General features: G+C 45.7%; 1 protein-coding gene across 1 annotated transcript in view; it reads left to right on the forward strand.

Moving 5' to 3' along the window:
• Positions 1-12,962, forward strand: part of LOC119433309 (E3 ubiquitin-protein ligase MARCHF6-like) — a 143,193-nt gene extending 130,231 nt beyond the window's left edge. The window contains exons 21-22 of the mRNA XM_037700458.2: positions 10,800-10,935; positions 11,306-12,962. Coding sequence (XP_037556386.1) covers positions 10,800-10,935; positions 11,306-11,396 — 227 coding nt within the window. The 3' untranslated portion in view covers positions 11,397-12,962. The remainder of the gene's footprint in view (positions 1-10,799; positions 10,936-11,305) is intronic.
• Positions 12,963-15,966: the final 3,004 nt, after the last annotated feature.

The raw sequence follows: 15,966 nt of genomic DNA on the forward strand, positions 1-15,966 counted from the left end.
ATCTGTGGCACAGAACGATTCTCTTTTTAAGAAAGTTGACAAGATGCATTCAGGGGTGTAACAGCTGCGCCAATTGCGCCAATTTGATACAGTTTCGTATTTTTGCGCCAAGCTGCGCCAAAACCGTGATATATGTCGAAATTGTGCCATGCTGCGCCAAAATGCCCCACCAGCATTTTTCTCCGTTACAATGACATTACGATGCACTTTTAACGGACTGTGGGACTTGCGTAACGCCTTTGCTTGCCGTGAAGCGTAAGAAATCCAGGCTGACCGACTTCTGGAAATAAAACTTCTGGTAAGCGCAAGCTTGCCAAGCTTGCCGACTTTGTCATAAATATGAATGAAATTGAGATAATTCAAACCGCTTCATTGCGACGGTGCATGTGCCGCGAAGCGAGTGTTTTGCGATTGGCCGGGCACGTGCTTTGAGTTAGGTGTCGGCCGCAATGCACGAAAAATGCTGTAACTGCGGCGCGAAATGCATTCTTTCGTAACGTTGACACTTCATTGAACGCCTTTAGTACGTCGCAACCGTTGCCTCCACGCCATCGCAGATTTCCTCCCGGACGATGGTTTCGGTTTCGTTCGCGGCTTTCGTTCACCCTTATTACACTGTGCCTGTATTTTGCGGTCTGTAACTCGCACCTTTGTATAAGTTGCACCCTCATAAACATGACAGTTCTTCAAAAAAAATATATATATAAGTCGTACTGGTGTACAAGGCGCACCTGTTCGGTATACGATAAAAAAAAAAAATAGTGACGTTTCACCCTGTAAATGCGGGTCACGTGCAAGCGTATGGGTGTCATTCCTACATAATTGCGATAGCAATGATAAGGCACACCAGGCGCATTTCTGCAATCTTGGTCGCCGCGATGTTCCGTATAAAGTCCAAAGGCGATAACATCGTCTTCGTGCGACGGTGAGCCGAATCACGCACAGAGGAGGAAAGCGGGATGGTATTGCGGGATGGTATTGCGGGAGGGTATCGCGGGAGGGAGGGCGTTGGCTTGTACTCTGGTAGCAACTGCGAAGTTTGTGCAATGGCATGCGCCGTATCTTGAAAGCAATCTGTAGATGCGACAACTTCAGTGTCGGTTGATTCGCGGTCGGCCTGCCGCCCCTTGCGCTGCTGCTCCGTCCTCACACGCGTGCGGGAACTTGATAGCGCGCACAGAACCCATAGCAATTAAGTGGCAGAGGAGGTCAACCCAGTGTGCTTTGCGTGGCCATAGCCTCCAATCCGATTTTGACGGCAGTTTTGCCGGCGAAAGAAACGTACACAAGTCGCAACGGTGTATAAGACGCACTGGCAAAAAATTCAGAAAGAAACCGCGACTTATACACTGGAAAATACGGTATATACGTACTAATTTCGCGTCAACGAAGTTCCGCCACAAAGAAATTGTTCGCATGTCCCGTGATTTTCGTTGTAGCGGTACTCAACTGTGTGTGTGTGTGTGTGTGTATATATATATATATATATATATAGTCGACTTTTGTTACAACGGACCCTGATAATCCGAAAAAAAAAATGTTTTATCCGAAGTCCATAGTATCCGAAACTGGAGGCCACCGCCGAAACACCAAAAGATTGTCAAACAGTCGCTGCATGTTTTGACTACCGCCGGAACGTCGCAACACGTCGTCAGAAAAAAAAAAACGAAAAAAAAAACAACAAAAGGGAACCACTCACGAAGAAATGCATGTGTACTTTCCACATGTTTGACGGAAAAAGTTGTGTGCAGTGCACTGCTGGGGCGCGATCGAGGTCGTTCGGAGCGCGCGTTCAATTTCGCCAGGCCGTGCACGGCGAAACTGAATGTGCGCTCCAAACGACGATCTCCGATCGCACCCCTGCCCTCACCTACACTGCTAATGTGAGTTACCGTATATACTCCCAGAAATCCAATGCAAAGTTTGGTGTTGCATTTATTATGCAGGGTAAATTTTAGGGTGTTTTATGAGTAAGCGTTCTTTGTGAAACTGCTCCAAATTTGGAACTTACTGCTCCAAAACAGAGGGTTTTTTTCCCCGTAACCTGCTCCAAATTTGGATTTTCCTGCTCCAAAGTAACATTTTTCTGCTCCAAAAATTGCTCCAAATCCTATTGGCTGTTGCACCATTGTGCATTACAGAAATGTCTAACTACTATGCACCCAATTATTCATTTGCTCAGTGCACACAGTTGTATATCAGTTACTGTTGGGTGCCCTCAGAAACAAGCAGAGGTGATGAATAACCATCATTGTGAACAGTTCTGCTGGCAAAGGGACGGGCTGCACGGGAGATCTTTGAACTTAAGTTTAGGAGGAAGCTTCTATTGTACGTACCCCGCAGGGGCGTCTGCGCAAGCAGGCGTTTGGTGAGTTGCGCCACCACGTACCCGAGCACACGAGGGTTGGACCTTCCCACGTCTAAGCATGCGTGGCTTAGCCGTCTCCGGGGAATAGGGGATCCTGGGGATTGAACCGATGCCGGGTGTTTGGACCTTTATGGCCCCTTGGCGGAGGCAACACACCTCTTTAGCCTCTGCTTCACGTAGACGGCACCCCCGGACTGACCCGCCCGGGGGAAATCGGTAGTTGCCTCTTCCTTGTCTCTCTCTCCCTCCAGCCTTCATCTTTCTCTCTCACACTTTCCATCTGTCCTGTCTTCTCTTTACTTCGTTTTACTTCCAACCTTTCAGGCAGCAAGGGTTAACCTGGTGTAGTACATCCAACCTTGGGTCTATTATATTAGGTTATAGCAGTGATGTATAGCTGGCGTCTGCGAGTGTGACTAAAACCTTGTAGCGTCCCCTCGTTGGGCTCGGTGGTGGGTGGCTACCATCGCTGCTGAATAACAAGAAATTAAGTAATGGGTACTCCCTTTCCTCCCCTACCTGGTCGCTCTCTCAAGAGAGGGCGCACCGATGTCACGTTTCAGTTCCTGAGCCAAACCAAAGAAAACTTTCTTCGCTTCCATGTACTGCACAGTCAACAACAAGAAAAATCAGCTCGAGTAATTTCCCCGTTCCTTATGTCCAAATGCCTTGCAGAAAAGCTTGGCCCAGGCTACAAAGCAACAAAAATGGCAAGTGGAGATCTGCTTCTCGAAATCTGCAGCAAAAGCCAACACGATAAATTGACGACTCAAGAAAATCGGGGACATTCCGATAACAGTCACGCAGCATAAGTCCATGAACATAACACTGTTTGTGGGGTAGTCTCAGACGACGACTTGATCGACTTTAGTGAAGTGGAACTGCTAGAAGGATGGAAAGAGCACAATGTGATCGATGTGCAAAGAATCAAAATACGCCATGATGACAAAGAAATACCTACCAAGCACTTAATTCTGACATTTGGCTCGAGCAGACTTCCTGAATACATCGAAACAGGATATATCAAAATACCCGTCAGGCCATATATACCAAACCCACGGAGATGTTTTGTGGGGGAGCACACGCTGCCACCTTCTCCCGCGGGCGCTCGCCCGTCGCGTGCGAACGGAGCACACGCGGCGGTAGCCGGGCGGACATCTCGTGTGCGCACAACGCGCGCCGCGGGAGCCGGGCGGACACGGGAGAAATGCACTTTGCCCTCTCCCGGTTCTCGCTCGCCTCTCGCGACGCGCGCGCCCGCGCGGGAAGAGGGAAAGTATCCGGCGGGCGAGGAGGACACTCCCCTCGCGGAAAGGTAAAAAGATATAAAAGAGCGCGACTGAGAGACCCCCGGGTCTCTCTGACCTCGCTTGACCTACCTGCCGATACGGATTTTACCTGCTGAAAGCCGTGAGTGACCTCGTTTGCGTGACTACCACACGCGACGAGGCAAGCCTGTTTTATTAGTTGTTATACAGAGCGGACTTTCCTCTGCAAGTGTGTTTTATTGCTGACAGCAATAAACGTTGTTGAGTTGACTCGCTTGTTGCCTTATTCGCCCGAACCCTGCGTAGCTGCGATTACACGCGCTACGGGTTGGGGAAGACCCCCACAGTTTCAAGTGCCAAAGGTACGGCCACGGATCTCTGAGCTGCCGAGGGCGGCTCACCTGTGCTAAGTGCGGTGACCATGACCATCCCGCTGACGACTGTAACAACGAACTCCACTGCGCAAACTGCGACGGTGGGCACCCCTCATACTCTCGTTCTTGCCCTGCTTGGAAAAAGTAAAAAGAAATAATAACACTGAAAATCAAAGAAAACATCTCGTTCAAGGAAGCACGAAAGCGTTTCTCAATAGTGCAGTGCACTATGTACGCCGATGTGGCACACAAGGGGGCAGTGTCACAACGGTCGAAGGCGACAGCTCGGACCTTGCATGTAGGGCCGGCGGCTCCGCCTCCCGCCCCCAAGGCGGTCGAGGGAGATGCCGCTCTGCCATCTTCGAAGACGGGCCAGCAGCCTAGTGGCTCGGTGGTCCTAAGCGCCTCTCCTCGTGAGGGGAGGCCTAAAGTACATGTCACTTCGCGCGCAGTGCGCTCATCCAGTGCCTCCCAGGAGGCAATGGACACAAACCCAAGCCTCTCGGCACCATCGGTGTCAAATGAGCGGCGCAGCTCTCTTGAGCGTGCCGCAAAAAAAAAGCCGCGAATAACAGGTCCCGGAAAGAAAAGCATGACATAAATGTTGAAATCTTGGCATGCAGAGTACACCTCACCTCTATTTTTTTTTGTTATTATGGCGACGCAGATCCTTCAGTGGAATGCTAGAGGTCTACTGCGTAACCTTGATGACATTAAGGAACTGCCAGAAAAATATAACCCCAAAGTACTCTGTATCCAAGAGACACACCTAAAATCAATCAACACAAACTTCCTAAATTCGTATGTCACATTTCGTAAAGATCGCGATAATGCCCTTGCCTCGGCAGGTGGTGTCGCAATCATCACTGTAAACTCTATTGCTAGCCAGCAGCTGATGCTTCAAACCCCTCTCGAAGCTGTTGCCATTCGTGCGATTGTACTTAATAATTAAAGCTTGTAACAATCTGCTCCATGTATATCCCTCCTGACTATAAACTCAACAGATTAGAGTTCCAATCTCTCATAAACCAGCTTCCGGAGCCATTTATCCTAATCGGTGATTTCAACGCACACAATCCGCTCTGGGGTGACCCGCGGTGTGATGCGAGGGGCCGCATGATAGAACAGTTTCTCTTGAACTCCGGTGTATGCCTACTGAATAAGAAAGAGCCGACATTTTACAGTATGACACACAACAGTTACTCTGCGATAGACCTAGCTATCTGCTCTGCCACACTTCTGCCCTGCCTGGAATGGGACGTAATTAAAAGCCTATATGGCAGTGACCATTTTCCTATTTGTCTTAAAACATCAGAACAACATGATCTCTTTACACGGACCCCTCGATGGAAATGAGAATCCGCTCATTGGGCAAAATTTCACCAAATGACACAGATGCCTCGAAATGCTCTTAACGATTTTAATATCAACGATGCTGTCACCTTTTTTACCGCTTTTATAACTGACGCCGCATTCGAGTGCATACCACAAACAAACGGTGCTCCAAAAAAGAGGCGTGTTCCCTGGTGGAATGAAGATTGTAGGACTGCTCGTAAGAAGCAAAATAAGGCTTGGGGCTTGCTGCGAAAGTCCCCAACCGCAGAAAATCTCCTAAATTTCAAACACGTGAAGTCGCAAGGCTGGAGAACGCGACGTAAAGCTAAAAAAGACAGCTGGGAAAGATTAATCTCGAGCATAAACTCCTACACGCAGGAAGCAAAAGTGTGGAACAGACTACGCAAATTATCAAGTCGGGAACCTTACCTATTGCCGTTGGTGGACGATCAAGGCGACAGCCTTGAAGACCAGGCTAACGCACTTGGGGAACATTTTCAGCATGTATCCAGTTCGGTCAATTATTCAGAGGCATTCCTCAAACACAAAGCAGTAGCGGAAAATAAGGCGATGAACCGTAAATGTCGCCCCAATGAACCTTACAACCTACCATTTAGAACTGCCGAGCTCAAAGCTGCCTTGAACACTTGTTTGAAATCTGCCCCGGGACCTGATAGAGTCATGTACACAATGATTAAACATCTTCATCCTGACACGCAAGTAGCACTACTGTCCCTTTTCAACACTATCTGGGCAGCAGGGTACATTCCAGATTCATGAAAAGAAGCTATTGTAGTACCTATCTTGAAACAAGGAAAAGATCCGTCCTCAGTCGCAAGTTACCGGCCCATAGCATTAACAAGTTGTATCTGCAAGTTATTTGAAAAGATGATTCAAATTACTTGACCCATATCAATGTGGGTTTAGAGAAGGTCGTTCCACAACCGACCATCTCGTCCGCATTGAAGCATGCATTCGTAACGCTTTTGTCCACAAACAATTCTTTTTGGCCGTGTTTCTTGACATCGAAAAAGCATATGACACAACCTGGCGCTATGGTATTTTGAGGGATCTCTCAGAAATGGGCATCCGTGGTAATATGCTTAATATAATTGAAAGTTACCTATCCAATCGTACATTCCGTATTAGAGTTGGCGATGCCCTGTCTAGGCCATTTATTCAGGAAACTGGTGTACCACAAGGTGGTGTACTTAGTTGCACTCTGTTTATAGTAAAAATGAATTCTTTGCGTGCGTACATGCCACGAAATATATTTTATTCTACTTATGTTGATGACGTGCAAATAGGATTCAGGTCCTGTAATCTCGCAGTCTGTGAGCGACAGATTCAACTTGGCCTCAATAAAGTGTCAACGTGGGCGTTCGAGAATGGATTTAGGTTAAATCCACTGAAAAGTTCCTGCGTTCTATTTTCAAGAAAGAGAGGCCTACTCCCGGATCCTGACATAGAGCTGCTTGGACTGCGATTGCCTGTGAACACCGAACAAAAGTTTCTAGGCATTATTTTAGACTCCAAACTAAGCTTCATTTCACACATAAAACACCTAAAGAACAAATGCCACAAAACAATGAACATCCTTAAAATTCATGTCGCACACAACATGGGGCAGTGACAGAAAGTGCCTCATGAATCTATACAAAAGCCTTATACGCACACTCTTAGACTATGGGGCCATAGTGTATCAGTCTGCCACTCCAAGCGCTCTAAGATACTGGACCCTGTTCACCATCTAGGTATCCGCCTGGCAACCGGTGCATTCAGGACAAGCCCAATAGAAAGTCTTTACGCAGAATCAAATGAGTGGTCACTGCATCTGCAGAGGTTGTACTCCAGTTTCTTGTATTATCTGAAAGTACACTCTAACAATGAGCACCCCTCTTATTCAGCTATAAATGATATGACTAGCGCCACCCTCTTTAGTAACCGACCTGCAATAAGGCGGCCCTTTTCACTGCGTTTAAGGAACCTCAGTGAGGAAATGGGTGTTTCAGTCTTTACAACTCCTCTAATGGCGCCAGCAAAGCTGTTACAGCCGTGGAAATGGCAAATTGTTGAATGTGATACATCATTTGTAGACGTAACAAAACACGCCCCAGATGCGCACATACATATGCACTTTCGAGAGCTTCAGTCAAAGTACAGCTGTCCAGAGTTTTACACAGATGCGTCTAAGTCACAAGCCGGCGTATCTTACGCGGCTGTTGGCCCATCATTTTCGGAATCTGACGTTCTACATCCCGAAACTAGTATCTTCACGGCAGAGGCCTATGCAATACTGTCAGCTGCTAAACTCATTAGGAAAGCAAAGCTCCCAAAGGCCATTATATTCACAGATTCCCTAAGTGTCGTCAAAACGTTACAATCACTACAAAAACAGAAAAATCCTGTTGTAAACGACCTCTATGCTCTGCTCTGCAATATGTATGCCTCTAATCAACAGGTTGTAATATGTTGGGTGCCTGGGCACACGTATATAGAGGGTAACGAGCTTGCCGACAAAATGGCAACTTCCATAGCAACAAAACCTAGCAATTTGTCCATACCCGTTCCTGCCACAGACTTAAAGCCATTTCTACGCAGAAAACTCAGAAACTATTGGCAACACTTATGGGATGAACAAACACTGAATAAACTCCATGTAATTAAGCCACTTTTAGGCAACTGGCCATCATTAATAAAGTCACGACATACTGAAGTTCTCTTTTGCCGCCTTAGAATAGGACATACATATGGTACACATTCATACCTTTTAACTGGTGCTGAACCTGCTCTCTGGCAGATGTGGGGAAAGGCTGACCGTACTCCACGTCTTGCTGGAGTGCCGGGAAGCAGAAACAGAGCGTAGAAGACACTTTCCTTTAGCTTATTAACAAAATATCCCCTTACATCCGACACTGTTTCTTGGCCCAGAACCTCTGTTTGAAACCAAGGCAGTGCTTAAGTTTTTAAATGATATTGTGCTGCATGTTATTAGCCAGAGAGATTCGTAGCCCTCCCTCTATCTAGAGGGTATTGCTGCGAGCGTACTGTTTTTGTAGAGCACGTCCCCCAGGCCCTTGTGCCCAAGGGTCTCAGTGAGGTGGGAGTGCTAATGGAACCGACGCATTTTTTTTTAGTATTTCTCTCTAGCGTATATTTTATGGTCATCACTCTAATCACTCGTCATTAGCATTCTTTTAACACTTGTATTTTATACACCTTACAGTGACTATTTTAGGCCCCTATACAGCCTCGTTACATTTTTCACCTTTCATACATCGCAGCATTGACTTCCCCATACCATTTCTTGGCGCTCTTTGGCCATCCCTGGCCCTTGCGCCAAAAAACACTATACATCATCATCATCTATTGTACGTGAAGCAAGAGTTTTAAGAACACAAAGTGCTAATGAAATGTAAAAGGAGAAAAATATCCAGTTATTAACATGCAAAACTGTTGCCCTTATAATTCACCTTTCATATTTGAAGAATGATATATAGCCATATCAAATAAAATCAAGGCTACAGGACAAATTTGCATACATTACAAAATGCTGCAGAACCTGCAACGAGACCACTTGGATACATTATTAGCACTATTTAATGATAAAAGGTATTACTCAAGTGTTTGCAAGCAAGCGTATACTATTTTACCCCTTTTAAAACAAGGCAAGGATCCTTCAGAAGCATCTGGCTAGCAGCCATTTGCACTGGCAAGCTCTGCAGGAAAAACTTTCTAAAGAATGGTGAATCATTGACTTAACTACATATTAGAACGAAATGGACTACTTGATAAATATCAGTGCAGATTCAGAGCTATACACTTCACAAGCATAAAAATAGTCTCAAATGAAGAATTTGAGCCGTTTGTTCAAAGACAGCACTGCCTATCCATCTTTTTTAAACCTAACAGCTTGCGATACTACATTGGAAATATGATTCTGCACTTGGACCTCTATGGAGTATAAAAGGTCAGGTGTTTGCCATTCAGAAGAGCATTCTTGAAAACTTCTTTTTTGAGTAAAGCTTGGCACTGTGTTTGGAATGATGGAAAAGGGGGGTTCTACAGGGTGGAGTATTGAATGTCACTCTTTGTGTTGAAACACTACTCATCACAAAATGTTTTACTCTATCTCTTTCTACTCATTGTATGTCGATCATATCCATTTTAGCTGTTCATGTTATAGCATAATTTGAGAGCACCCGCCATGCTGGATCAGTGACTGCGACGTTCAGCTGCTAAGCATGAGTTCAAGGGTTTGATTCATACCTGTGGAGGCTGCATTTCAATGAAGGTGGAATGCAAAAATGCTTGTGTACTGTGCTTTGGGTACACGTTAAAGAACCCCAAATGGTCAAATTGTATCCCTCATAACCCACTGTGCAATTTAATTTAGGGATGTTAAATATTTAATTTTAGCATGGGCATTTCTTGGCCAGCTGCTAAAGGCGTGACGAATGTGCGTTTCTGCAGTTTAGTTTTGGTTTTCATAGTGTAATTGTCTGGAATTCATTATTATGCAGAAAGTAGCAGCGCCAGCTTTTTAGATGTCTGGAACTGGTTATGCTCAGATGACTGGCCTCAAATATTGCATTAAGATTAATTGTCTTGGCACAGTGCCAGTAACGCCGTTGCCCGTAGATGCTGACGTGTCTGGTGTCTCTACGTGCAAAAGTGACAGAATAATACTGGTGGCATCTTGAAAAGACTCCATGTGGTCTATGCGTGGCCAGCAGGCTTCTAGTTTCGTGATTTCGCTTATCTCGAAACTCTGCTTATCTCGAATATTTTATTCTGTTTTTACAGTTTCGAGTTAACGGGAATTTATTGTAGTTGGTTAAGCAACATGTTTAAAGGGTATAATGCCAAGAACGGGGCAAGTGAGAGGCCAACACCTTCTGTGAGTGCTGCCTGTGTGTGTTCAACTCGCATCAGTGCTCAATATGTGTTGTGTTTCTCACTCATGCCATCCTTCAGCACTTTTCCCTGTAGATATGTCACTTTTGAATGTCACATCACATACCTGAAACAAACATCACTTTAATTTATTAGCCTCAGAATCGTCATTTTTGCTGCCCAATGCCTAGTCACATGGCACTTCTTTCAGATCTCATGCATTTTCGGCTCTGAAAAATTTAACCCTCAGCCATGTACTAGTACTTCACGAAAACAAATTGATCAGCTGTTTTTCAATTTGCTTTGCAACTTCTCCATTAAAGGCTTTGCATTTAGATTGCTCGTTGAAATTGTAGCTAATTATTCTTTAATTCCCAATTAGGCTAATCACAAAAAACATTTTTAGTTGCTCAAGAGTTCAGTGCTGGTTGTTGAGCTGGTTGTACCTGCCTTTTTTGAGGCTGTGTGAAAGTTGGCTGAAGCGCCCTGTGTAAACATGCAGCTTTATTGAAAGTGCCAAGGACTGTCAAATTGAAGCAGATGTCCTCTGTTTTGCAGGCAGCAGTGTGGAGACACAAAATTTGGTTCTGCGGCGAATCTACCCTTCTCTGCTGGCACTTTGTGCCTTTGTGGCATTCATGGTGTTTCAAGTGCGCCAGTTCTGTCGACTGTATGAGCACATCAAGAATGATAAGTAAGTGAACAAAGCACCGGTGCAGTAGTTCGCTTTTGCAACATTTTTGTGCAAGTTTTAAAGCTGAATGAAATAACTTGTGGGGTGTAAATTGCTATTTTGTCCAGTTTTTTGTTTGTTTGTTTGTTTGTTTGTTTGTTATCACGGTCAATCCATCACTGCTAAGTTGCAGTTTAATTCAACTGCACCATTGTGCTACAGATGAAGAAATATAGTTTTGTGTAGACATTTTTAATTTTCCCTCCAGACATGTCAAGCTTTATTTTAGTTTAGTTTAAGCTTTACTCTACATGGTATTCTGATTGGCTGAGGCAGTGACTGTGGATGGGCTGTGGCTGTACTTATGTGTGTGGTGTGTGTGGCTGTACAGGTACCTTGTAGGCCGGCGGCTAGTCAACTATGAGCACAGGAGGCCTGCGTCGAGCTTTGCGACCACATCTCAGCTGACAGCCTCCTCTTAGGACCTGCTGGCCCATGTGTACATAAATGTCCCACGCACTGGACTTGCCTGATGTGGTAGTGCGTGTGTGCCCAAGCTGGATGGATCCTGGCTTCTTGGCACTACCAAAAGCTGCTCTGTCTGTCAGAACTGCATTTCTCGTGTTGTATAGTCGACATTTTAAAGGTTAGGCTGGCTTCTCCAATGGCATTGGCTGAACCAGTGATTGAAGGCTGCTTCGTGGGAGCAGTGATCTACTACAAACATGAAGGCACCCTAAGGATTACTTGAGCAAGTTTATGGTTATGGTGTCTTCTTCTGATCGTGAAAGGTTGGCACATTGTCAACGCATGACAGGCCTGTTGATTGTAGAGAAGGATTTGCCCTTCAAACTGAAGTGACCACCAGTGATTGAAAACGGGTCATCAGCTGTACTGCCAGTCACGATGATGACATAGATGGTACCAGCTCTGTAAGTGCCCTCTAAGCACTGCTGGTTCAGACCACATTGCTGGGAGAAGCTCTTGCCACATAGGTGTCACTCTGGAGGTGAGGAAAAGATGAGGTTGGCAAGTGCATGCTTTGTGTGCAAGTGTTTTTCAGGAGTGCTTGCAACCAAAGACGGTGCTGCTGTTTGCCAGTAAAGCGGAGTACTATGTACAGGGCTGAAAAGTGTTCATTTAAGCTGTTGCATGTTCTTCGGTTGGGTACGAATAGGTGGGAGACTGGAGATGCTTATCCTTTTTCTCAGCAGCCTCGAAGATGCAGTGTGAAAATATTCTTTTTTGGCATCCTGGTATGCTTAAGCAATGTGTGTGGCAATTTTGCAGCTCTGGTATATATTTTAAATCACTTGCATGTAATCTCTGAGTGATGTGTGATATAGCACTTGGAAAATGTTTTTAATTTTTATTTTGGCATGGGGGCAAGTTTGCACCATCTTTTTGGCTTTTGTAGCTTAATTTTTCACATTGGTGTTGAAATTCTCACTGTAACCATAAGAAAAGGACTGGGCTTGCTTTGAATGAACATAGCTGTATGTCCCCTGTGTAGAGCTTTCTGGCGATCTTGTATCTTTTGTTGTAGACCCCACATTCCAAATACTAATCATGCAAGCTTTGTACAGACTAAAAGCTTGTTTGCTCAGAAGTTAGTGAGAGTTGCAGATTTTATTGCAAATTTTGAAATAGATTTGTATTCTGCTTCTTGATCTGTTTCGAAATTGCACAGTGGTGAGCTCCATACTGTTCTTTTGTATAGGTTGCATAGGTGCTGCAGTTACAAATGCACATTGTATATTATGTTGAAAAGACACTGGTTGATATTGTTTTGAAGATCAGACATGAAATTGCATTGTATTCAATTCAAAATGTAAAAAAAGGAAAGTTGTGTACATTTTAGCTGTGTTAGCTTAACTTTCATGTCTGATATGACTGGCTTGAAACAGTGTACCTTGAATGAAAGGGCTTGTTTTCCCATCTGTGGAGAGACATCTCTTTGGTTGTTCTAGAGTCATTAAGGTGGTGAAGTTCAGGTGGCATATTTAGGTCAATAAAAGCTGAAAGGTGAAATTATTTTCGAAAACAAATTTGTGGCTCTGACTCATTTATTTGTACTCTTAGCCATTGAAATCAAATTACTTCTATTTCAGGATTTCCAGGAGTGTTAATGTTGCATGTTGAGCTCATGTGGAAAACAATTTTGCGAGTGTGCAAGCATATTGTAACCAACAGTTAAGACAGCCGTTTCTATGAAAACGAGTTTATTCTGGGCGAACCTGTGCCTGTTAACTCAACAGACTCTACACTCAACAAAAACGTCCCTCGAGCTACGCTTCCTCGCACGTCGTTCTTTTCTTTGTCGCCTCCTGTTGCGTGCCAGTCGTTCGATTCTCGAGCACGAGCCGCTGGTCTTTCAGCACGTGGTGTGGGTATGAGGCCCAGTGTCGGCTTGCGGTGCCTTGCTTGACACTTGTGATGCGGCGGCTCTTTGGAACACAGTTAAGGTGTAGCGGGCATCCTTTCGTTCTCGCAATGCTGGCGACATTAGTTCCCCTCCAAAGAAGCATCATCCTGATGCGTAGAAAAGGCCTAAAGAGGTCAACTGCTTTATAAGGACAGTGGTCAGGGTATGGCCGGTGCTAGGCTTGAGCACAGTGGAAATTCTGTTATTCAATGCCTTTCATAGTAAGGTTTCATTCGTACTATGTAAACGACCTCTGGGCGAGTCCTGCATCATGTGGAGCACACTTGAGCTTCAGGAGTTGCCTCGTAGTTTAAGGGACTTAGCCGGCGAAGTACTCTATAGAGGCCAAAATAACAGCGCAGTAACTTTTCCGAAAGACCGGCCATACGTATAGGCATCCATACCCACACTTTGTCTTTGTGGTTGTACTGCACCTCTCTTCGCCTTAGGTTTTACCGGTTTGCGTTGACATATTGCTGTTACAATACAGTGCCTTGCCAACTGCCGTGCTTCTTCGGCCCTTTCTATGTACTTGCTAACGTTAGGTTCGTCTTTGCTGCTGTTGTTTACAGGTAACATCGTGTCTAGTGTTGTTACTGTCCGACTGTTAACAAGTTCAAATGGTGTGAAATGTGTTGTCTCTTGCACTGCAGTATTATACACAAAGGTAGCATATGGTAGAATACTGTCCCATGTCCGATGATCTATGTCCACATACATTGAGATCATGTCAGTGAGCGTTCTATTGAGCCGTTCAGTCAGGCCATTGTGTGTGGATGGTATGCTGGGGTTTTTCTATGATCAGTATGTGTTAGTTTCATAACAGACTGCATCAAATAGGCCATAAAAGCTGTTATTTTGTCGGTTATGAGTACCTTAGGTGCGCCATGTAACACTATGTGTGTGACAAAAAAACTGAGCCACTTCAATGGCGGTTCCTTTTGTAAGAGATGTCTCAGTATACCGGGTCAGATAATTGGTTGCTACCACAATTCACTGCTTTCCTGAGGTTGAAACGGGAAATGGTCCAAGTAAATCCACTCCTGTCTGTTCAAATGGCACTGCTGGTGGCTGTATCGGTTGCAGAAAATCTGCTGGTTTGAGTGGCGGTGTTGTGTGCCTTTGACAATCTCGGCACGATTTTACATAGTGCTGCACTGAAGTCATCAACTTCGGCCAGTAATATTGTTACGATGCGGAAGTCACAGATAAAGATGTATTTACAGTATATACAAGAGCGGCAATGACACACAAACAAGATGGATGTCGAGACCGATTCCACCTCCACACAGCAAATCGTCATCTTCCGACTGGTGCCACTCTCAGTGGTGCTGTAACATAACCCCCGCCTGTAAAGGCGCTGTCTCGGCGCTAACTAGAAGGGACGTGAACTCGCGGCAAATTAAGGCTTCATTCGAGACACATGCACGACGTAAGTGGGGACAGGCGAGTCCAGCGGGGCGATCTCGTTAGATGACATAGCCAAGCTGACGCAGTATTGTGTAGGGCCCTGTGTAGCGCGGCATCAGCTTTTCAGACAAGCCGATGCGGCAACATAGTGTCCGTAGGTCCTACGGACACCGGACAGGTCCTACGGACGGGTCCTTGAAAACCCTTGAAATTGAAAAGTGCGTTTTCAAGGCCCTTGAAAGTCCTGGGATTTTTTTTCCTTCCTTGAAAATCCTTGAATTTTGTAAGCAATGCACTTGATATTGCGACCTCCTTTCTGTGGTAGATCGGCGTCGATCTGACAAACTCCCCATTTCAGAAACAATACGCCGGCGCGAGCACACATGGTTCCGTTTTGCAGAACTGCGTGGAAAAAAAAGACTTCGCCGCGTCAAACCGCGAACGGAGCGAGATGCCCGTGCCGCGCTTCGGTGCTGGCTCGGCTGGCAGTGTTTACGCTGCTTTCCTCACGCTATCGTTCGTTTCACTCCTCGCCCGTCGTTCTGCCATGTCCAACTTTCACTCTTGCGCGCGAGGTGAAGCTAAAGAGAGCTATAGTGGAGCAACTTAACCACTGATGCTCAGTGCCTTTGGATGGAGGTTGGTTATATTATTATTTATAATAATATAAGTGCAATAACATTACCGCATTTTCTGGTCTATAAGTCGCACCTTTGTATAAGACGCACCCCCCCCCCCCCCCCCTCCTTGAAAACGGCAGTTCTCTCGGGGAAAAAAAACCTATACAAGTCGCACGGTGTACAAGACGCACCTGTTCTCTCGGTAAGCGATTTAAAAAAGTTAGAGTGACGTTTCGCTCCGTGAACGCGGGTCACGCGCAAGTGTATAGGTGCCATATATTACTACTCCAGCCGCATTTCTGCCGCTGTGGGGGGCGCGCCATATGTTGTATGTGCGAGTGAAAGCGGGCGACGATGAGCCGAATCGCGCAGAAGGGAGGAAAGCGGGAAGGCAGCCCGGGAGAGAGGGGGAGGGGCGTAGCAAATGCGTGGTTTGCGCAGCGGCGCGCGCCCTATCTTATCTGCAGATGTGACGACTTCGGGTTAGATCGATTCGCGGTCGGCCTACCGCCGTGTGCGTTGCTGCTCCATCGTTCTCGCACGGCTCTCGGGAACTTGATCACGAAACACAAAACGTCTTGAAAACTTCTCGGAACG

Source organism: Dermacentor silvarum, chromosome 1, assembly GCF_013339745.2.
Source record: "Dermacentor silvarum isolate Dsil-2018 chromosome 1, BIME_Dsil_1.4, whole genome shotgun sequence".
In the NCBI taxonomy this organism is placed as follows: Eukaryota; Metazoa; Arthropoda; class Arachnida; order Ixodida; family Ixodidae; genus Dermacentor; species Dermacentor silvarum.